At 38.5% G+C, this 24316-nt stretch overlaps 1 protein-coding gene across 1 annotated transcript in view; it reads left to right on the top strand.

Moving 5' to 3' along the window:
• The window catches only part of SLC2A13 (solute carrier family 2 member 13), a 378809-nt gene that overhangs the window by 232432 nt on the left and 122061 nt on the right, over nt 1–24316 (top strand). The window contains exon 5 of the mRNA XM_059402898.1: nt 20349–20512. Within this exon, the coding sequence (XP_059258881.1) occupies nt 20349–20512 (164 nt within the window). The remainder of the gene's footprint in view (nt 1–20348; nt 20513–24316) is intronic.

Below are 24316 nucleotides of genomic sequence, written 5' to 3'. Positions count from 1 at the left end.
CCCAAGGGTCCCTGACTTCTTACTTTTAAATCAACAATGATTTTTCTTTTTCTTAGGAAAGAGTGGAAAATTTTCAAATATATGTTTTATTTTCTATAAAATAGACATAGATAAATTATTGGGAAAAAAGCTATCCACTTCAAACTGCACTAAACATTTTTCTAGAAAACTGACCAACCTAATGTAAATGACTGATTAAGGTTTTGCCTTCTTATTCTTGATAACTGTGATTGGTTTCTCTCATGTAATGTTTGTGGACTGTCTTTCTCAGTACAAGACATGCAAAAACTACATTATCATGGTTTTCATCTCAATAATATGGACATATCTTAATTGAATTTAGAGTAACTTGAATCAGATCGTAGTATCACAATTAGAATCTTAATTAAAATTTTTAATTTTCTATTTTGATTTTAAGGTTTGTTAATTATAAGTTTAAGTGTCAGGGTTTGCATTCTTTTTTCTTTGCTGATGTGACAGTGTTGCTTTATGACTTTGGATGATTTTACCTCTCTCCTTTTCATCTTACGTCTGTAGCCTCATTTTGGAGAGAAATTTTTATCCCCTCCACTGCTGCAGAGAGCTTTTCTGTCATGAGTTTAGAACCAATGACATTGCTTGTTTGTTTTAAGAGAAAATTAGGTCTGTATTAATTGGCCAAGCTGCTATTTATATTTATTAATTGCTGTCTTCTGTGGTAGAGATGAAAGGCAGATTCATGGGAAGTAGGTTTATTGTTTAATGCACCCAGTTTATCAGTAAAAAAAACAAGAAATCAATGAAAATTAAAATTAGGATAGCAGTAGTTAAAAAAAATAATAATAATAGCCATCTTTCTCTTTAGAGAAGTTTAAATCTGAGCAGCTGTACAGATCAAGTCAGAGTGATAAAGTCATAGGCCATTGAGGGCTCATCTAGTAAAATCTGTTGTAACAGGATGCAATAGTAGGTCATGAGGCGGAGTGCAGCTGTTCCATAGGTCTCCTTGGGAAGAAGTAAAGACCTGCATGAACCAGCATATCTGTCCCCATGACTCAAACACATGAAAGGATGAGTAATGGTGGCCTTGCCAACCTGCTGCAAAACATGCAGATTAATGAAAAAGACACCGTCAGAGACAGCATTATTAATTACAAAAGGGTAACCATGGCTTTCTGTCAGTTCAGGCCCTTTTTATTGCTTATAGTGTAAGTTGGGTGCTATGTGGAGCACAAGTGGAAATGTAAACCGCAACAGAGTACATGGTCTTTGGTGATTTGCCAAAATTTTTTTTTTTAATTTGGTGCAAAATGGTGGGGTTTTGTTATTATTATTATTAACATATAATGTGTTTTTTATTTCAGGGGTACAGGTCTGTGATTCATCAGTCTTACGCAACACACAATGCTCACAACACTTCCCTCTCCAGTGTCCATCACCCGGCTACCCCTTCCTCCTACTCCCTCCCCTCCAGCACCCCTCAGTTTGTTTCCTGAGACTAAGAGTCTCTTATGTTTGTCTTGCTCTCTGGTTTTCTCTTGTTTCATTTTTAACTCTCTTCCCTTATGATCCTCTGCCTTATTTTTTAAATTCTGCATATCAATGAGATGATTATTTTCTTTCTCTGATTGACTTATTTCGCTTAAGGTAATACCCTCTAGTTCCATCCACGTCGTTGCAAATGGCAAGATTTCATTTTTTGATGGTTGCATAATATTCTGTTGTATATATTTATACCACATCTTCCTTATCCATTCATCTATCAATGGACATCTTGGGCTCTTTTCCATAGTTAGGCTACTGTGGACATTGCTGCTATAAATGTTGGGGTACAGGTGCCCCCTTAGATCACTACATTTGCATCTTTGGGATAAACACCCTGTAGTGCAATTGCTGGGTCATAGGGTATCTCTATTTTCAACTTTTTGAGGAACCTCCATGCTGTTTTCCAGAGTGGCTGCACCAACATTGTAGGAGGGTTCCCCTTTCTCTGCATCCTCACCAACATCTGTGGTTTCCTGACTTGTTAATTTTAGCCATTCTGACTGGTGTGAGGTGGTATCTCATTGCTGTTTTGATTTGTATTTCCCTGATGCCAAGTAGGTTATTTGCCAACTTTGGGGACAGAATTTACCTAATGGGTGTCCTCTTCTCCGCAGGAGAGTAGAATTAATGTATGAATTAGCAGGCTTGAGTAAGTCTAACAAAGCCATATTCATTGTTGAGATAAACGTATTTACTAAGATAAGGATTATTTTCCTCATATGATATCTACAAACTTATTTAAAAAAAAAAAAACAAAAAGAGCCATAGATAACTAATAATGTTGATTAAACCACTTATAAAAATGGTAATTTCACAGCAAAGAAGAGAGATGTTCTCAGTAAATATCTAGAAAGGCTGTAGATAAATGTTGAGCCCATATATATTTAGTCAGCTGTGTGATTTAGGGAGTGAGCCCTGATCTGAGCCCATCCCTACCTCTAACTTCAGATTCTTAAACTCTCTGAGTCTCTAGGTTTCTAAGATGTAAACTTGCTGTAATAATGCTTACCTTAAGGATAGTTGGCAGTATAATCGGCTTGTAGAAAATGACATCCAGGGGCGCCTGGGTGGCTCAGCTGGTTAAGCCGCTGCCTTCGGCTCAGGTCATGGACTCGGAGTCCTGGGATCGAGCCCCGCATCGGGCTTTCTGCTCGGCAGGGAGCCTGCTTCCTCCTCTCTGCCTGCCTCTCTGCCTGCTTGTGATCTCTCTCAATAAATCTCTCTCAAATAAATAAATAAAATCTTAAAAAAAAAAAAAAGAAAAGAAAATGACATCCATTATTTCCAAGTTCCTGTCTTAATCCTCACTGTAAAACTCATGAAGCAACATACTTTTATTGTTCCTGTAATTCATTAACTAAAGAAGCTATAGATTTGAGTAAATATGGAAGTACTCATATGCTTTCTGAAATAAGTTATAAACCTCCCATCTTCTTAGGCCAAAACTATTCTTGATGTATTTGTGAGCTAAGATCTGTGAATTAGAAATACACAATGATGAGCAAAATAGAGTGCCCTTCCTCAAGTTCAGGGAGGGTTCATTGGAGGAGTCAGTGCAGAGATGTTGTGGGAATGGTAGTCCCAGAGCATAGGTGGGAGGGAGCTCAGCAGCCTGATTGAAATGACTCAGGGGCCTGGGAGTGATTGGTAAAGGTTTCCCAAGGAAGCAGCATCTTGCGTGCGTCTTCAGAGTTAGATCTAAAGCAAGTACGTTTGCAACTTTAAGAGAGTCTTAGTAATTTAGGTGCCCAGTGTTTTTCTGTTGTTTTCTGTTCTATTTTCTATTTCTATGTTTTCTATTACCATTTTCTGTTTTTTAAAAATATATTTACGATAAATTATTGACCTATGAAAAAAGTATAAAGAAATAAAACTATCCATAATCCCACCTTCCAGAGATGACATTTCACTTTTCATGTATTTTACTTTTCATTTCAAAGTTCATACTTTGATTTACAGAAATTAAAATCATGTAGTATATGCCCACTTACAAGTTCTTTTACTTAACAGGAAAATGTTGGTAGTTTCTATGTTATTATTTTAAAATGTGTTTTTAATAGCTTTGTAGAAGTCTTTATATGGCCAGGCTATAATATGTTTAACCATTACCAGTGTAGACTATCAGTGTATGTATTTGTCTTCTGTTGCTGCTGCAAAGATCCCAAGTTTGTGGCTTAAAAAAAAAAAAATTAAAAACCCACAATTTTTTAAAATCTTATAATCCTGTATGTCAGAAATCTGACAGGTGTGACAGGCTGAAATCAAGATGTCGGCGGGACTGCATTCCATTCTGTAATCTCTAGGGGAGAGTTTATTGCCTTGCCTGTTCAGCTTCTAAAGGCATCCCCTGGCTCATGCCTCCACCCCCAAATACATCTTCAGGCCAGCGCAGTGGTGAGTTGAGTCCTCACATCACATGGCTGACCTTCATAGTCCCATCTCCCTCCGACTCTGTTCTGCCTCCCTATTTCACTTTTGTCAGACTTTGGAATATGCTGGGCCCACCTGAGTAGCCCATGCTAATCTCCCTGTCTCAGAGTCAACTGATTAGCAACCTTAATTCCAAATCTACAATGTCAGTTTTCCTTTGCTGTGTAAAATAACAAAGTCACAGAGTCTGGGGATTAGGACGTGGACGTCTTTGGGAAGCCATTACGTTGCCAGCCACAATGTGTTTTTTCTTTTTTTTTTTTCAGCTTTACAAATATAAATTGCATAATAATGATGTTCTAGTGAACTTCTACTAAAATGAATTTTTAGTTACATCTGTTTTTTTAAAGGTTAAATAGATGGCCACCTTTTTCCTGTAAATTGAATAATCTGCTTTTTTTATTACACAGAACTCCAGAGTATCATATATATATATGTGTGTGTATATATATATTACACACTGGTAATTATAAAATATGGAGTAACTTGTTAGAGAGTAAGACTGTACGTACTTGTAGTACATTGCTATTTCTCATTTTTCTCATTCGATGTAAAAACACAGGAACCTGCAAATACATAAATGCTGAGAGAAATACATCACACCCTGAGAGAATGAAGTAGTCATTTAGAAATACATAATAAAAAATCTAGCAACAAATACGAAATTGCTAATTCAGATGTCGATTTTGAATTGGTGATATACAAATGATCTGCTGAAAGACAGGCTAGGCCTAACATACTTTAGAATGAATTGGTTTGCTTTTACCAAGAAAAGGAACAATTGTTTGTAAATATTTCTAAAACCACAGTATCACAGCCAAGTTATATCATTCAGTAGGGAGAGTTTTCATTTTAATTAATCCTTATTTGTGTTTTGAGAAGTAAACACTTCATTTAGGGAAAAAACTAAGTCAGTATTTGTGGCTATTTGAAGTCCTGGAATCATTTTAATTTTTTTTTTCATATAGAAACAGATCATAGCCATAGAGTTAGGATGTAAAGTTAAGTCCCATCAGTTAGTAATATCATACAATTTTTATTCTTAGGAATTCTAAATAGAAGACAAAATATTTGTATTTTCAAAAGGATCTCTATGGTGACTGACTACTGTGCTGGGGTATTCTGTGAACATATTTTTGAAGTATGAGCGACGAATGATCCCCCAGTTAGTTAAGTGCTCTGCTGTCTGGTAGAGGGTGAATATTCAAAAGCGTTAAGTTTTGCATGTTGTCCTGAATTGTAAGTACCTTAGTAAGTTGTATGTTTGAAGTAACAAACCTAGAATGGTTAAATATGTAAGCATTTTCTCCCATGAACTAGGCAAGCAGCAGATCTTGGGCATTCGAGGCAGCCTGGCCGGACGGCATCACCACTTCCCCAGGAGCACATGGGGCCACCATGGGTTTCTGCTCTGCCAGCCCCAACAGTTCATCATGGGGTACCCCCCCAGATCAGACCAAAAGAGTTCCTAAGCATTCCACCACAAGACAGAGTGGGGCACAAGATAGAAAGGGAGTACCAAGAGGAATAAACTAATTTGGGAAGTTTCCTGAAATTTGAAGGAATAGAGTGTTGATCACCAATTTATTCACACCATTCCTTTTCAGCTTCTGCCTTATTTCATTGGTAAGAGGATGGAGCACAGAAGAAGGGCCTCAGGAACAAGAACAAAAACTATTTCCTGGCCCCAAATTTATGCTCTTTCCTCTCTGAACCAGTGTGACTTCTTCTAAACATCTTCTTGACAAGTAGAAAGAACTTCTAGAAATTTAAAAAAAAAAAGAAGAAGAAGCAAGAAAGAAAAGATTGAGCTTAAAATGTAACAGCTTTAGGAATTTGAACAGCTCCTGCACACTGTAACATGTTGCCTGGAGGAGGCAGCCCTGTCGGGAATGAGACGGACTAGGGATGGGATACGCCTGACCAGCACCCCACTCCAACCCCTTCTAGTGTCCGAAATGGTCATCAAGAGGACACAGACAGACCCTGGCAATTAGAGGCTCCCCACTTCCTCTCCAGGGCCTGGAATGTGCATTCCACTTGACTTCCCCACTTCCAGGAGCTGCCTCAAGGATGCACCCTTGAGATAGAAATGTGGTATTGAGGCTGTGTGGACTGGGTACATGACTGAACCCATTTAAGTCAGGTGTGGAGAGGCCTCATAAGTTCCCCCATTCATTAAAACTGCCACTTACCAATCTGGAATGGTCTGCCTCTTTCTTCTGACTCTCCTACCTTCCACAGATGGGGTCCAGTTTCACACTACACCCAGGAAGCCCTGAGGAGGTTACAAACCAACAATTTCTAAAGGTTCTCCTTTTGGTATTCGTATTCCCCTGGGAGTCTGCTCTTTAAATTTATTTTAATCCATTCTAGAGTTCTCAGTCGAGAGTTGAGTTGTCTTTGAGCCTCTGAGACAGGCTAGTGCTCTGTGTCCCCTTTAGGAAACAGCACACTTCTGAGGTAGCTCTTTGAACAGGCTGGCCGCCTTTCCCTCAGCCCATCTCTGGAGGTTTCTTTCCAACTAAATGCTGTTTTATGATTTTTACATTTTGTGAATTTCACTATCCATGACAACTTACTTAGCAGCAAAAGTGCTACACTAAACAAAAGACTTTAGCTATGGAGAATGAAAACACTTTTCATGCAGAGAAAAAAAATGTCCTGTGGTAAATGCATGTTAGGGTTTGTGTTTTGCCCTGTATGCAGAATGAATACACAGAGAAAGAATTTCCCTAATGGCTTATTTTGAGTTTGTGTGAGAATGGAATATAGAGCTTTTATGTGAGTTAATTACACTCTAAAAATGCTTAGCATTGACTTTTATCAGATTTGCATTTTCATAAGGTGTTTTTGAGGATTAACACAAGCAAAACCTATCTGGACCACTGCTTAGTGTAGGGTAATTACTCCATAGATGGTATTTCTGCCGTTCCTCTTTTATCAGGAGACGAGAGTTCTGCTATCAATTCCAACTTTCAAATTGAGTTGCACAGACTCTGAAAATGTCCAATAAATGTTAGCCATTACTCCTGTTGTTTTTCCGTTCTCCATTTTCTTATAAAGCAACTTTAGGTTTTCATCATAAGAAACTAGAACTGAAAGGGGCATTTTAGGAATATAATTCTACACACATAAAGGAAAGTAGGGAATTAAGACAGGGCAGTCCATTACAACAAAAATGTTTAACTCAAAATACTTTCCTAATTAGGATTTTTCAGAATTAGCAAGATGAATCAGTTTTTCTCTGTGGTATCTGAGAATTAACATGAATGTCCTTCCTGGAGTATTCCCTCAATAAATATATGCTGACTCATCGTAATTGCTTTCCTTCTTCGGGTCCTATTTCATGCACAGACACAGGCAGAATTTTTCTTGGTCGTGTGTGAAAGATCCTGCAGTTACACTCAGAATGGAGCATGTATGTCCTGGTGCTGCATCCATGTACTGGAAACAGGTGTAGTTCTCGGGCTTTCCATGTGAACCTCGAAGGACATGGTGCTGTCACTGTGCCTGCATCAAGTCAACAGCTTCGTCTGCTATTTAATAATACGTTGGTGTGGCAGGCCTCTCTTCGCAGTCTCTTTTGCTCAGGGTGTACAGCTCAACTAGTTCCTCTGCTGTTAAAAAATTGATTATCTTTCTTTCCCCAATATTTAGAAAAGGAAAAATAAAATGTATTCACACTATTTCAAAAGACTTTATTCACTTCAGTCCTTCCTTCCTGCAGAAACAGTTTGAGGGCTTCATTAAACATATTGAGAGACAATAGGTACAATAAACTTTAAAGTTAGTGATTTAGGCAATAGAGCAAAACAGGAAAAGATGATTCCTGCACAAGGAACCTGCTGTATAGTAGTGTCTGTGTGAACTAGGTCACAAAGCCTGTCTTGTTCAAAGTGGTCTTGGAGCCACCCCCCCCCACACACACATTAATATCTCTGGAAATGACTCAGAATCCTGCCTGGGGGTGGCTGATGGGGCTGAGTGGGTGGGGCTGAGCGAGAGCATGGACAAGGGGGATTCTTGCATTTGTTACCATCTCCTGATGATTCTCACAGTAAAATTAGAGAATCCTGTTGCTCTTAAAGTTTTAGCAGTACCCCCCCCCCAAAAAAAAAGCAGACATGTCTTATGACATGGTTCAGTGCCCCTAAAATAGAAACCAATCAGTTGCCTTAGGGAAGCTCAAGAATTTTCTCTTCTGGGTGCTTTGGTGGTAATATAATATCCATTCATATCAGTCTACTGTTTCAAAGAAAGTTTGTTGTAATCCTCTAAACTCATAGATACTGGTTTTGCTATCTCCAGCAGTGAAGTCATGCCATATAATTGCTTCATCCACCATATAGCAGGGGAGAGAGGGAAATAGGAATTATCTTTATACTTCTTAGCTGTTAGATGATGCAATCAAGTAGAATCCTACTTGACTTTGACACCTGTCTCACAGTATTGCGTTCTAGCAATAAGCACTTTTATTGCAATAATAAAACTTGAAACTCATACGTAGTGGGGGGTGGGGGGGTAGGCAGCAATAATTTCTCTCACCAAATCACTACACAGGACAGCAAAGGGGTGAGAGGGGGAGGAGAGGAAGCCAGGAAACTCTGATTATCAGCAGGGGGAGCCGAACATCAAAAACCGGAAGATGCTGAAGCTGTGATGACCAGCATCATTTTCTCAAGACAACACTCAAGGGTTTGTCATGACGGCTGGGCTTTCATCGGGTGTTAAGTGTCTACAAACAGCACCTTCAATTTAAACTTTTGATTAAAGTTCTTAAAATTTGGGAAGTGGAGCTTGGACAGCTATGAGATTATTATTATTATTATTATTCCCCGCTTATTCTCGTTCTGCAAGGAGATGAGATCATCGTTTAGAGAGTCGAGGAATGAGCCTATGAGGGAATGTCACTGATCATTCTGCGTGTTGTCCTTCCTCTTTGAGACCAGAGCGGTTCTGTTCACAGCATCCTCTTCCTCCAGTGTGCCTGTTGCCCACTCACTTTTTTGTCCTCCTGTACGCCAGGGGATGGCTCTCCTTTCCCACCTACCGTGGATCCCCTGTATCAAAGGCTTACCTAAATGTAGTCACAAATCCTTGCCTTCTTCTTTGAAATCAAGATGGGAATTTACTTCTTGGCTGTAACATCCTTCTCTGCCATTGCATTTTTTTCTAGTCAGTGAACCAAACAGGTATTTGTCCTCTGAATTATGACTTCAGTCCCCCAATTCCTTTCCAGTTCTTTTTGTGCCCAATCCTCGAGCTGGTTTTGAATGCTTTCCCTGACAAACCCTTATCTATAGCAGCTAGCTGGCATCAGAAAGTCCTTGCCCCTTTGTAATTTTTCCATCCTGGAATATAGGAAGTAATAATATGGTTCATTGGGACCATTTATTAATTATTTAGACTGGTAAGGGGGTTAATCCCTAGTGTTATGTTCCATTAGCCCTTTACTCTTACTTCTCTCTACTAACTTGGCCTATCGAGGGGATGGTGGTCTCCTCCTATGGAAGTAGAGACACTGCCCTCCCCAGGCAGTCCCAGGTACTACTGGTATTTTTATCTCCTACTCTGTCTGGCGCATCAGAGTCCCTGAATAAACGTATTTTAACTGCATATAATTGAGACATTTGGCCATTACATACTTATTTTCCATTAAAACATCTACTATTATCATGTTTAAATATTTTTTGAATTGAGAGAGTAAGCAAAGTACTTATGTAGTGGTGTATTATTTGTACTGTTTTGGGTACCAAGAGATAAAAAACACGGATTATTTCATTTAAGACAATATTAAGTTTGGTAAAGAAAAAAAGTGTCTGCCTTTGAAGATAAACACATATATTAGTTGCATATCATTATTATTTCATGTTTGTTTTTCTTAAAATAATACTGAATTTAGTTCATAGAGTTGGAGGCTTATGGTGCCTGAATACTATGTATGACGTGTTCAGTATACCAAAATTTAACACCTTAAACAGAACTTTTAAATCACATGTGCATACTATAGAAAACTGGAAACTCATGAAGAAGAAGCAGCACCTGAAATCTCACCACCTATGTATAGTGTGTCTTAACATTTTGGTGTATTCATTTGTCTTATTTTTCTGTGATTAATTTTAATAGTTGAGTTCTACCCCCTAAATAATTTTGCATTTTGCTTTTTCATTTCATCTTGTATGCTCTTGATCTATTTTTCTAGTCTGATTCCACAGTTTCAGAATGACAGCTAGTGTGCTTAAGACTACATATCTTTACATAATCCAAGTTTTGTGTGACCATGCTCTAAAATGTTGCTGTTACATAGATTAAAAGTTTTTGAAAATTTTTGCTTACAAACAAACCTTGGACTCCATTGCTTAAGATGAAGTACTGCTTTATTCCTTTTTGATAGTGCCAAGAGCAGTGTTTTTCATAAAGTAAATGCTGTGACCTGCCCTTTTTTCACACTCAGGCTCTTAAGCCTCCTGAGAAGAATTTTAAATAGACTATTTTCTTTTCTCCTCTTATTGCTTTAATGAGGTGTTAGATGAATACAATTTGGAACAAGAGAGATAAGAAATGATGGGAAAAAAGACTAACTTGTATCATTGTTTGACTGAAAAAGATCACAGGTCATATGCCATCAGTTTTTAATGTTCTCTTCCCCAGCCATGAGGATACATGAGAACTCAGGACTGGCCTATAAGGTAGAAAGGATTGTAGCTGAATCCAGAAAGCACGAGGAATATGTTAAAACTAAACCCTTCAAGACACAACCTTCTACCCTTTCCTCTCACTTCAACCCAAGGACTTTATTTCTTTAAACCCTCTGGATTTTTAAAATACCTTAGTAGGGGCACCTGGGTGGCTCAGTGGGTTAAAGCCTCTGCCTTCGGCTCAGGTCGTGATCTCAGGGTCCTGGGATCGAACCCTTCATCGGGCTCTCTGCTCAGCAGGGAGCCTGCTTCCTCCTTTCTCTCTGCCTGCCTCTCTGCCTACTTGTGATCTCTACCTGTCAAATAAATAAAAATCTTTTAAAAAAAAAATACCTTAGTATGAACATTGATTATAATTCAGAGATTAAAATTTAGTTGTAAATATACTAAAAACTGCTGCATTATACTTTTTTTAAGGTTGCATTTTTTGGTATGTCAATTATATCTCAATATGAATTTTAAATTAAAACCACATTGAGATACCACCTTACACCAATTAAAATGACAAAAATTAGCAAGGCAGGAAACAGGTGTTGGCAAGGATATAGAGAAAGGGGAACCCTCCTACACTGTTGGTGTGAATGCAAGCTGGTACAGCCACTCTGGAAGACAGTATGGAGGTTCCTCAAGATGTTAAAAATAGAGCTACCCTATGACCCAGCAATTGCACTACTAGGTATTTACCCCAAAGGTACAGAAGAAGTGAAAAGAAGGGGCACCTGCACCCCAGTGTTCATAAACAGCAGCAATGTCCACAGTAGCCAAACAGTGGAAGGAGCCGAGATGCCCTTCAACAGACGAATGGTTAAAGAAGATGTGGTTCATATATATGATGGAATATTACTCAGCTATTAGAAAGGACGAACACCCACCATTTGTGTCAACATGGATGGGACTGGAGGGGATTGTGCTAAGTGAAATGAGTCAAGCAGAGAAGGGCAATTATATGGTTTCACTGTTATTTGGAACATAAGGAATAGCACAGAGGACCACAGGAGAAGGGAGGGAAAACTGAATTTGAAGAAATCAGAGAGGGAGACAAACCATGAGAGACTCTGGACTCTGGGAACCAAACTGAGGGTTACAGAAGGGAGGAGGGTGGGAGGAATGGAGTAACCAGGCGATAGGTATTAAGGAGGGCAGGTATGGTGATGAACACTGGGTGTTATGCGCAACTAATGAATCGTTGAACTCTACATCAGAAACTAATAACGTACTATATGTTGGCTAGCTGAACATAATAAAACAAAATAGAAAAAATAAAAAAATAAAGGCAAAAGAAAAAAAAAGACCATTCATTTAAATAAGCACTTACTAAGTGTCAAAAGAAATAGTCATTAGCTGGGTTTGTCAGTTACAAAAGTAAATTACTGCAGATTGTTTTTTGGGCAGCTTATGGCCTAATAGAGGAAATAAAATGTATATTGAAGTAAGGCTAATAGCAGAAGGAAAGTTGTGTGTACTGGGAGAGAAGTGCCAGCAAATTGCTGAGGAAGAGCAGAAGATTGATAATTCCAACAGCAATGTCAAAGAAGGAATCTAGAAAAGAAATGTTTGAGTGCTAATCAATTTTTCATGGATTAATGTGGAATTGATCAGGTAGGTTGGTAGATATGATGGTGGTAAAATAAGAGAAGGAGCTCTCTGATGGCTCACACTTTCTCAGTGAATATTAGGCAAGATTTCACCTAAGACTGGGTAGATTAGGACACTAGAAGGAAAGGAGGTTGGGGAGCCTGGGTGGCTCAGTTGGTTAAGTGTCTGACTTCTTTCAGCTCAGGTCATGGTCCCAGCATGCTTGGATCAAGCCCTGCTTTACACTGCCTCCTCAACGGGGAGTTTTCTTCTCCCTCCCCATGCTCTTGCATGTGCTCCCCATCTCTCCCCTCCACCCTCTTAAAAAAAAAAAAAAAAAAAAAGATCTTAAGAAAGGAGGTGTCATGGAGTCATCATTTGCAGAGCTGTAGCGTGTGCGTCTTAGGGAATTCCCAAGTTCACAGACTGAGTTCAATCTGTGTGTTTGTCTAGAGCCTTTCAGCGGCTAGGTATAAATGCCGAATAGAAGAGTAATGAGGGGGGCGGGGTGCCTGGATGGCTCAGTGGGTTAAAGCCTCTGCCTTTAGCTCAGGTCATGCTCTCAGGGTCCTGGGATCAAGCCCCACATCGGGCTCTCTGTTCCCCGGGAGCCTGCTTTCCTTCCTCTCTCTGCCTGCCTCTCTGCCTACTTATGATCTCTCTGTGTCAAATAGATAAATAAAAATCTTTAAAAAAAAAAAAAAAGAAGAAGAAGAAGGAGAGGAGTAACTGGGTATAAGTAAGCACAGTTGGTGTGTGGGCACGAATGTGATAAAGGGGGAACTGACCAGGGAATTGGAGAACAGTGAAAAAATCATGATGGTCATGATGGTTTGGGAACTGTATTTTCAAGGCAGTGTCAGCATGGCTTGGAAACTTGGTGGAAATGCACATTCTTGGTCCTACACCAACTGAATCAGAAAGTCAGGGTGGGGTCCAGCCCTGTTTTAACAGGCACTCCAGGTGATTCCATAACGCATCTGGACCTGATGCGTATATACTTTCAACATTTTGTTTTTAGTTGTACGGTATTTACTTATATCCACTGCTTGAACTTCAGACTTCTTGTTTCTCTTGCATAAGTCACACTTAATATTTTTACTGTGGAATTCAGCTTTAGGTCCTCTCACATAAAGCAAGAACTGAGAGATACTTGACAAGAAACCTAAGGGAAAATCTTCTAGTCGTTTACGTTTTATCCCCAACTGTTTACAATTGCATTGCCTACACAGTTGGGTATTGTTGTTGTTGTTGTTGTTGTTGTTTTAATAGCTCACCTTTATTCACTTTTTCCAAAGCATACAGTTTTGTTTTTAATACCTCTTTTTAAGCATCTTATGTTCTATTGCTTTTTGTATTATTTGATTACCTAATTATGATAGGCGTAAACAGGATTGGGGAAAAAACACACCTGATTTGATTTACATATAGTTCAACAGATGGGAGACGCATGCCTGCATGAAGTCCCATATGTTCATTTTCCTGTAGGCATATGTTTTATAGAGAGAATAGGTTAATCTAGCAAATTGGTGAATTGCAAGTCAGAATAGAGAGTTTCTGTCATTATTCTTGGTGTTGCTTAGAGCAAGGTCAATGATCTAACTCAGCTGGGTGGGTGAGACATGAAGATATCTCTTTTGAGGTGTCCAGAGATTTGAAGCCAGGGTGAAGGAACTGGTGGTATCTGAGATGGAGAGTAAGTTGACAGTGGGAACACTGAGGCTTTGTAGAATCCCTTTTATTTTATTTTTTTTGTTTTTTTTTTATTAAGATTTTATTTATTTATTTGACAGAGAGAAATCACAAGTAGATGGAGAGACAGGCAGAGAGAGAGAGAGGAGGAAGCAGGCTCCCTGCTGAGCAGAGAGCCCGATGCGGGACTCGATCCCAGAACCCTGAGATCATGACCTGAGCCGAAGGCAGCGGCTTAACCCACTGAGCCACCCAGGCGCCCTATTTTTTTTTTTTTAATATTTATTTATTTGACAGAGAGAGCATGAGCAGGGGGAGCAGCAGAGGGAAAGAGAGAAGCAGGCTCCCTGCTGAGCAAGGAGCCCTTTGTGGGACTCCTTCCCAGGACCCTGGGATCCTGACCTGAGCCGCAGGCAGATGCTTAACCTGAGGCACCCAAGAATCCCTATAGAATCCTTTTTAACTTCCTTTGACACATTTGTACTTTGTTCTTCTCCAGACATTACTGACATAATTTAAATTATGAAAAGTGTTTTGTAAAATATTAAATGTGATTAATAATTGCACATTCTGAGGATCATTATGATTTTTGGATTATTGTATGCTTTAAGCATAGTATGGTATAGTTAATGTGTTAGCTCAAAATATATGCATGATATCCTAATTTCTACTTTTCTAACTTTTTTTGCTTTATGGCTTGCACCTAGTAATATAGAAAGCTAATTTTTTTTACTGTACCAAGTATATAGAATAGTTTTGAAAATCTTAATCATTTTTTAAATTGTTTTTAAGATGTTTTCAGTGAAACATTTTTTTCTTAAAGCTACGTATTTTCCATAGTGATTTATGTTTTTGACTGTATAAATACCATCCCAGTAGGAAAATAAAATTTTTTCAGTTCAAAGAATATCTTTTATTAGAATGACATTTTAAATTCTGTAGTCAGTGTACTTTGCCATATGATACAAATAAATATAATCCTTGAAACTAAAAGAGCTAAACAATACAACTTAGATAATGGGAATCTTTCAGGGCTTAGCGTCAATCAGCTGTGCTCCAGAAGTTCCCATCTTCTTATTTAGCTTGGTGTTTATCCCAAGTATGAAAGTAACCCACAGGTTTGTTGAGCAAGACAAGGTTCATAGATAAGCGAATTTGGAAACGGTCTGTAGCACTGCTAGGACACGCTGGAAAGAATATATTCCATATCTGTTTTATTCAGGGAGTTAAAGTCTTTATAGTTTTATACCAGAAAAAGTTTGACTTTATTATGAACGGATACATTTTGTTTTGTCAGACAGTTAAAACTATTTTTTACTATTCTGCTTTGGCTGCCGGGAACCTTAGGGGCTAGCTTGTAATTACTACGTGGCCATAGTTTTTATATAATCATCTTCATCTTCTACTCTCTTACCACTCATTTTGTTTCAGAGATTCTATCGTGTGTTTTAATATATTACTAATAAATTAATTATATATAATTATATAAAATAAATATATAATATAAATATGTGATATAATAAACATTATTAATTCCTTTTTGAAAGTTGGTGGTAGAGAAAAGCAATAAACTCAACAACTATTGAATACTTACTTCTTACATTAAGTTAAATTTCTTAACCTGGCGGTAGTGAAACAGACAGGTATGACTTCAAGGAATTGGAGAAAAAAAAACTTTCACAGAAATCCCTAGGAAATGCTTTGTTCAAATATAGAATAAAGGAAAATAATATATGTATTTTGTTCTTTTATTGCTCAAGTCCTCATTAAGATAGATCGCCATTATCAAAGTCTAGATGTTTTCCAAAGCTGTTTTGTTTTCTTCAGATTTAAAATCCAGGGCTAGAAGCTGGGTCTCAGTTAATCTTTGAGATAAGAGTGTACATCCAGTCCAGCTGTTTCTGTTCTTAGATGTCTACAGAGAAGCTATGAAGATGGTCTTCTGTGAGAACACACTGCTCTCGGGCCTTTCAACTTCACTCAGGGGACTAGCTGACATGTGCGAGATGACCAAAGGTTGCCCAGGGAGCCTTTGAAAAAGATGATGGTTTGTCTGATAGGTATATAAAATGATTTTGAAAAGAGAAGGCATCCCTGCTTTAGTCTAAAAGGAAAGAAAGCCTTTTTCAGTTGTTCATATGGTTCTTTTATGAAGAACACTTTTATTCTTTGTGCAACTTTTAAACAAACACTGAGTCCCTTGAACGTTCAAACTACTACATAAAGGCTTAGAAGGTTGTAAATACAGCGGTAGTCCATTCGGTAAGTGGTGAGCTGATAGCATCCTTTATAAAAACATTGGAATTCACACATTTTTAAAATGTAAATTCAATGTATCTTTTCCCATGACCTGACTAAAAGACTAGGTTCGTGAATTATTCTGCCCTAGATATGTCATCCCCTGCCCTATGAGAGAGAATACAGTTATTGCCTGAATTTTTCTGGGACCGATTACCCTTTAACTAACTGAATGTCCTTGTCTTTCCCTTCTAACTGATGGCCTTTTGCTTATTTTACTGCTTATTAGCACTTTTATTGTGAGTGATACACAGAATAATGCCCTCCCCCACCACAGCAAAGATGTACGTATCCTAATCCCCACAACTTATGAATATGTTACATTACGTGGCAAAAGGAAATTGGGTTGCAGAGTGAATCAGATCTGTTAATCATTTTACCTTGAAATGGGAAGACCATCTCAGTTGCCCCAGTGTATTCACAAAGGTCCTTAAATATAGAAGAGTGATGTGACACGGCAGACACTTGAGCACTTTCCCTGGCTTTGAGGTAGAGGAGGGCCCCCACCACCACCCTGAGCCTGGGAATGGGGATCCTGGAAATGAGGAAACTTTTAAAGCCTGGGAAAGCCAAAGAAACCTGTTTTCCCTTGAGCTTCCAGAAAGGAATGTCCTCCTGACAACTTTTATTTTTGACACCCAGTGAAATTCATGTCAGATTTCTGGCTTACAGAAGAACTGTTAGACAGTATATTTTGGTTGATTTAAGCCACTAACCCAGTGGTCATTTGTTATGGCCACAATAAAAATGAGCACATTTACCAGTATTCCAAGAAAGGAAGAATGAAGATCAAACTCAAGGTACTCCATCTAGGAGAAGATCTGGCATACGTTGAAGTTGTAGTGCTTCAACAAGGAGATAAAAGGCCGTCAGTGAATTTTAGCACCCTGCCTGCATGGCTTCCCATTAATGCAGAAAATTCACGGGAGCCTGTTGCCAGTGTATTGACCTGAAATACGCTTCAGAACAATACACCTCTGTTTCTGTCAGCCTCGAGGCTGCCTATTTGGCTCTCATTGGAGTGAGCTTTTCATGGAACAGATTTAATTATGTTATTTCTCTTTAAAGTCCATTTTATGATTTTTCATTGTCTAGAGAAAAAAGCCCACACACACAGCTTGGCAGTCAAGTTCCCTCAACAACAGAAGCTTTTGCTACAGCCTGTGTAATACTTCTCTCTCTCACACACTTGTGTTAACCAAGGTAAAATACTTCCGTTCTGTGAATCTGGCTTAGTGTTTTGTACTTTTATTCTTTCTACATTTCATTTTCTCTACCAGCAGTGTTCTCCCAGATCTTCACACCTGCTGGCAATCCCCTATGAATTCTTTGAGATGCAAATGGAACATTAAATTCCCTGGAAAGTCAAGGAACATACCACATCAAAGAAAACTTTTTTATAATTTTATTTTATTTTTTCAGTGTTCCAAGATCCATTGTTTATGCACCACACCCAGTGCTTCCTGAAATCCGTGCCCTCCATAATACCCACCACCAGGCTCACCCAACCCCCCACTTCCTCCCCTCCAAAACCCATAGTTTGTTTCTCAGAGTCCACAGTCTCTCATGTTCGTCTCCTCCTCCGATTTCCCCCAACTCACTTCTCCTCGCCATTTCCCCATGTCCTCCGTGTTATTACTTTCCACAAGTAAGTGAAACCATATGATAATTGACTCTCTCTGCTTGACTTAATTTCACTCAGCATAATCTGCTCCAGTCCCATCTATGGGATGTTGAGGCAGCCACCTTTCTGGTGGCTGAGTAATACTCCACATCAAGTAAAATTGTTTGGTCTATCCTTTATGCAACTGTATACTTTGTGATTTTAAAATTATTTCCATTTCATTCTGTTTCATTCTGTGAGTTTCTTGAACATAGCAAGTAGGTCTAATAATATATTTGTGGGATCTTAGTAACTTACATAGCTTATACAGTAGGTACTCAGTAGATAAATATGAAGTGAAAAAATGATTATGTTACCTGACGTGGCCAGCCTACCACAGAGATATCATTAGAACTCAAATTTCAGATTCCCAGGCCAGTCTTCCATTATGTTCTTCCAATTTAACCTAGAGTACTACCAAAAAATAAATTTTTTTTTAATACCTAAGGAACATTTTCATTCTAAGTAAAATTTTGACACTGACCAATTTATTTTGTTTGATACCATTTCCCCTTTTTTTAATCCCTTAATTTAACACTTGGAATTTCATGATTTTATTGTATCAACATGAAAATAGCTTCTCTGTCTTGTTTAGTTTTTTCCCATGGGTGTGTTTGCAAGAATTATTTTGTGTGTTGGGGCACCTGGGTGGCTCAGTCAGTTAAGCATCTGTCTGCGGCTTAGGTCATGATCTCAGGGTCCTGGGATCAAGCCCTGCATTGGGTTTCATGCTCAGCATAGTCTGCTTCTCCCTTTCCCTCCCCTTCGTACTTGCTCTCTCAAATAAATAAATAAAATATTTTTTAAAAGAAAAAAGAAAAAGTTCTTTTGTGTGATGAATCTGTATTATTTATTTATTCATTTATTTAAATATTATGAAAATATTGAGAAGACTGAAATGTAATCGAATAGCATGGCCAGTACCACATTCCTTTGATTTTAAATACTTGAATTTTTCTCTAAGCACTTCTATTTTCTGCCTTTTTAAATTTGTTGCTGGTGTTTATTTCTCAGTGGTTACAGGTAGATCTGACCTTGCTGCACAAGTCTTTATGAAATTGAAAGTCTTTGTGATAGAACTTGGAAACTGCAAACACTATTTAGATGGAATGAATTATTTTCATAACTTTTATTATCACTTTACATTGTGACTGCAAAATGTCCACAATTTTCATGATGATGGGAGTAATTCCACTGGGAATTTCTCCTTTTTACAACTGCTGTCAGAATTCAGAATCTTAAAATGGTTGGCATAATTTTTAGTGTGATCAGTAAAACTCATCCGTCATGTCACATAATAATTTATAAGTTTGATTTACTACTTTTAAAAAGAAAAACACTATTTATTAAGATGAATGAGTACATTGGTGTTATTGCTTTAAGTAAGAAGATCATTAATTTAGTAAATAGAGGCCATTGATAAATCATTGAAACGTAAATGTATTTAAAACATTTTTTTTAAATACTATGAAAATGTTGGTAAATATTTAGAAACTGTGGATCATAACTCTAGACATATCCAGCTTGATTGAACATTGCTTGGATGCCCACTATTTGATTTGGGTTGGATAGGTAACGTGTTTTAGAATGGCTTAGAAGGTAGGCAGACCCATGGTTCTGAATGTGTCTTCACGATTTGAATTCTGTCACATTTCATGGGTGACTCACCAGGAGTATTTTGCTTTCTTTGTTAAGGACAGCTTCAAAGTAATCTTCTGATTTAGCTACTGATATTTTCATCAGAAAAGAAATGTTCTGTAGGAAACCTGTCTTCCTTAAATGTATCAAGAGGTATCTCCTATTGTGCATCAATAAATTGGCATTATGGTTTTTTAGAGCTAGTCTCAGTGAATCCATTTAGAACAAAAATGAGTCTATAGAGCCTAATCGTGTAGATTGTGTTAAAGACTTAACCTCTCCAAAGACTGTGCTTTTCCAGAAAACACAAAACCATTCTCATGTACATCAGGCCAGTTTTTCATCTCCTTACAAAATGCCAGATGACACATTCTTAATTCTTTCTACTGGATTTCTGCCATTAAATCACACTTTCCCTATTATATCCAACATCTGTTTATTCTTTTAAGTATATAAATTTGCCATGTATGGAGACTTCTAATTCGTTCCATGGACTTGGAGCTTATCCTTGATTAGTATAGTGGTCTTAGTGAAACAACCAGCTGCCACTGTCCCTAGCTGTGGAGTACCTTTCCCTTTTAAAGCCTTCAGCCTTCTATCCCCTTGCTTGAGGATGTTTTCTTGATTATACAAAATTCAAAACAAGTTTACCTGAACAGAATCCCTGTATGGTGATCCTCTGAACACTTTGCATGAATTCCCATGCTAACTTGATGCCATTACTATAGCTACTTATGGTTGGTTTAGGTTTACTGTATCTTTCTTCATGAACAGTTCTTTTTCTTTGAATAACGATCAGCAACGATTGTTTGATTCTTTGCTCATAGGTACTACAGTGCCACCATTCTGCAGATGTCTGGTGTTGAAGATGACAGACTTGCGATATGGCTGGCTTCGGTGACAGCCTTCACAAATTTCATATTCACGCTCGTGGGGGTCTGGCTTGTTGAGAAAGTTGGCCGCAGGAAGCTTACCTTTGGCAGCTTAGCAGGTAGGTTACTGGATGAAGAAGTCCATTTTAAACTTTGCTCTAATGATGACAAGTTCACCTTCTAAAATACAATACTGGTACCACTTATGATCTTGTTCTCTTAGCTAAATCATAGGGTTCTTCTAGACAAAATGATTTTTATAGAAAGAACTCTATGTTATGATATATAACTAGAATGTGACTAGAAACTGGAGTTGTAAGAACAATTTGAATCTACCAAGGGTAACATTCTGTGCTCTTATTTTTGAGTTCTGCTCAAAGGTACAAAAGTGAAAAGAATAATTGGTTTTTGTTCCTCTTTGAAAAATTTGATATTCATAAACTCACTTTTTAACGTGTTTTATTTTTAGGTTCGGTATAATATGGAAGTAAATTTGGAGCATTTTTTTTCAAAGCTCCTTGAACAGTAGAATATTGACAGTATATAATTTCTCCACAAAGCAGCGAGAAATTCTTTTTGTGTTTGAACCAGGTAAATTCAGGTTGGTTAAGTGTGTTTTCTGTAATAGCTAAATAAGACAAAACTTTTCTCACTTTCAGGTATCTTTTGTCTCTGGATTCTGACCTTTCATTATTTTTCCTTTGTTTCACTTGACAGACTGAGACCCACCTTTGCCATTGTCTTCACATGTTGCACCATATAATTTTGTCTTTTTCATATATACAGATTCCTAATTATCAATTAGCTATCTTCTAATAGCTCCTTTATAAGTTTAATTAGAATAAGAATACATTTTTCCATTAAAATGTAAAGTTTCCAGACTGGCATGAACTAAATTCTATTTTGACCAAATTATACCTTAAAACCCTCATCTAATAGCAGTGCTTCCGGCACTTGTCCCAGATTTTAATGAGAAAATACATTCTGAGATCTAAACACAGCTATTTGGAGCACATAGTCTCTTCCACCCCTCCCTCCAGAAGGAAGAGTGGCATGTTCCACCCTGTATTTTTTTTTTTTAAGATTTTATTTATTTATTTGACAGAGATCACAAGTAGGCAGAGAGGCAGGCAGGGGGGTGGGGGGAAGCAGACTCCCTGCTGAGCAGAGAGGCCGATGCGAGGCTCGATCCCAGGACCCTGAGATCATGACCTGATCCGAAGGCAGACGCTTTAACCCACTGAGCCACCCAGGCGCCCCCCACCTTGAATTCTTGCCTAAGCAGTGGAAGGACTTGAGTCTGATAATGTGAGCTGAACTGAGGGGAAGGTGATCAGAGATTGTCTGATTAAGAGGCAGAGGTAATTGCAATACCCAACATACACAGAGAAGCAGAAGGGTAAATGACGAAAGGTGAGGGACAAGGAGGCTAAAAACCATTCGCTCATAAACTTGCTGAAGCCAAAAGTGTTTAGTCTGGAAAGAAAAAAGACTAAAGCATTACCCAGTAGATACCTTATTCTAGCAGATGGTAGATGTTACGAGGGCATAATTTTTACTCAATATGGAAAATATAGTTTTAATAATCAGAACTATCCAACGATAAATTGGGCTGCCTTATTAGGATGGTAAATTCTGAACAAAAGGATAGCTGACCATCAGGTAGTGATGTACCAAAAATAAATTCCAGTATTTGGCTAAAAATTGTATTTGCAGAGCCCTGAGGTTCGGATCAACCCTAAAAAGAGGTAGCAGCTGCTTCAAACTTTTTAAATGGGTACCTACTCTTCCTTTTGAATGGGGCCTCTGGATATGGCTCCCTCAAGAGGTCTTTTTAAATAGAATGTCAGGTCTTCTTAAACTTGGGATTTGGCTTTTGAGATCTGAGGAAAATATTTTTTTTTCCTAGTGGCCTACTCCCTTTATTTGTGGTATTCCAAGAGATGCTTTCTCATCAGTTCTGAAGGTTTTTAAGGCACTGCACTCTAGAGCCTTCCTGCTTCGGTTTGAATTTTCTGTGTGCAAGTTTCCATTTTCTCATTAGTAAAAAGCATTCTAGTCTGCACTCCATAGGGTCATAAAGAGGATCGAACACATTTATACACACAGAGCATTTAAAGCTTTTCCTGACACGGATCCCAAGGTGCCTAGCACATCTTCCCTCCCACAGCATTCTTAATGACGGACTGGTTCTTTGTTGTTTTAACCCTAGTGTGAAATCAGCTGGCATCCCCAGAATCCGGGAACGTGCCTGAACTCTCCCAGCCAGTGTCACGCTTCACCTCGCACTGTAGGGACTCTGCTCCAGGGGTTTCCAGAGCCCATCCCTGGCTATTAAGAGAAGGTATTAAGACCTGGGAGGACAGTACCCAGAGAGTTCAGGGGCTGCTTCTTATGAGCAGCTGGGGGCACTTTTCTCTCCTGCCTTGCTTTCTTTTCAGCCCAAACCACCAGCACCCTGGCGGCACACCCTGCTAAAGCCATGCAGTGATTGCTCTAGCATGAAAGAGGTCTTCCGTCATGTAGACACAAGAGTTCCTCGTTATGTAGCCAATCAAAGTGATGATGTAGCTATTACAGTGGTTTAGGAGGGGAAAGGCCTAGTTTCTTGTCACAGGTCTCCTCTTTTACGTGTACGTGGAGGTGTAGATAGAGCTCTTGATGCACATCTGGTTTTTAACTGATTGAAAGGTAGTAGACCGTAATGACCAATGGAAGTTTACACATTCAGTAAAAAACATACCGTTCAACAGTGGATTAGTATTACCCTTACAGACGTTCATTTCACTTTCTGATGTCAGTTGATTCTGGGCTAATTATATTTTTATTTCAATGTTTTTGTTTTTGTGTAGGTATCAACATTATGCTAGTGCTATAAGTTCTGTTGAAAATTTTCTTAAAAGCCTTTGATCCAGTTTTGTCCCCCTTTTTATGTTTTTATTATGACTTATGATACTGGGGTAAATTACTGGGAAAAGTCATCAAAACAATTTTTGAATAGGTAGTCATTCTTTAAAAATTACTGCACATAAACTATGCATATGTAGACCTGAACAAAAGAACTCTTTATACAAAGAAACATAAAATATATCGTCCATGAGTAATTTTAAATGGAAGACATTCTGTGGTGTTCTGACTTTTGACAATATTTTGAGGATTTACTTATTTATTTGAGAGAGAAAGCACACAGCAGAGAGAGTTGGAGGAAGGGCAGAGGGAGAGGGAGAGAGTCTCAAGCAGACCCCCGACTGAGCAGGGAACCTGACACAGGGCTCCATCCCATGACCCTGAGATCACTATCTGAGCCAAATTCAAGAGCCAGATGCTTAAACGACTAAGCCACCCAGATGTCCCAGTGACTTTTAATTTTTTTTTTAAAGATTTTATTTTATTTATTTATTTGACAGACAGAGATCACAAGCAGGCAGAGAGGCAGGCAGAGAGAGAGGAGGAAGCAGGCTCCCTGCTGAGCAGAGAGCCTGATGTGGGGCTTGATCCCAGGACCCTGGGATCATGACCTGAGCCGAAGGCAGAGGCTTTAACCCACTGAGCCACCCAGGCGCCCCAACTTTTAATATTTTTAAAGCTTGCTCAGAGAACTGGTCTTTCTCATAAACATTACATATTTAAAGACAACCTCTTGATTCTTTTAATAGAAGAAGGTCTACATCTACATAGGTTTATTGTAACTAATCAGAAAGGCAGAACACTATGTTCTTTTTCCCCAAATATCTTGGTATTAGAATATGTCTGAGCACATCACTCACAGACCATCTCCATCAGAATTACCAGAGGGTACTTACTTTGAAATACGTATTCATGGACCTTACCTCACATGTACTGAATTAGGGTCTCTGCAGATGGGGTCTGGAACACGGACACTTCAAACAGCTTCCCCAGCGGATACTTACATACAACAGAGT

Source organism: Mustela nigripes, chromosome 6 (genome assembly GCF_022355385.1).
Source record: "Mustela nigripes isolate SB6536 chromosome 6, MUSNIG.SB6536, whole genome shotgun sequence".
Lineage (NCBI taxonomy): Eukaryota > Metazoa > Chordata > Mammalia > Carnivora > Mustelidae > Mustela > Mustela nigripes.
The sequence above is the reverse complement of the archived record's forward strand: the minus strand, read 5'-3'. Positions and strand labels throughout refer to the sequence as shown.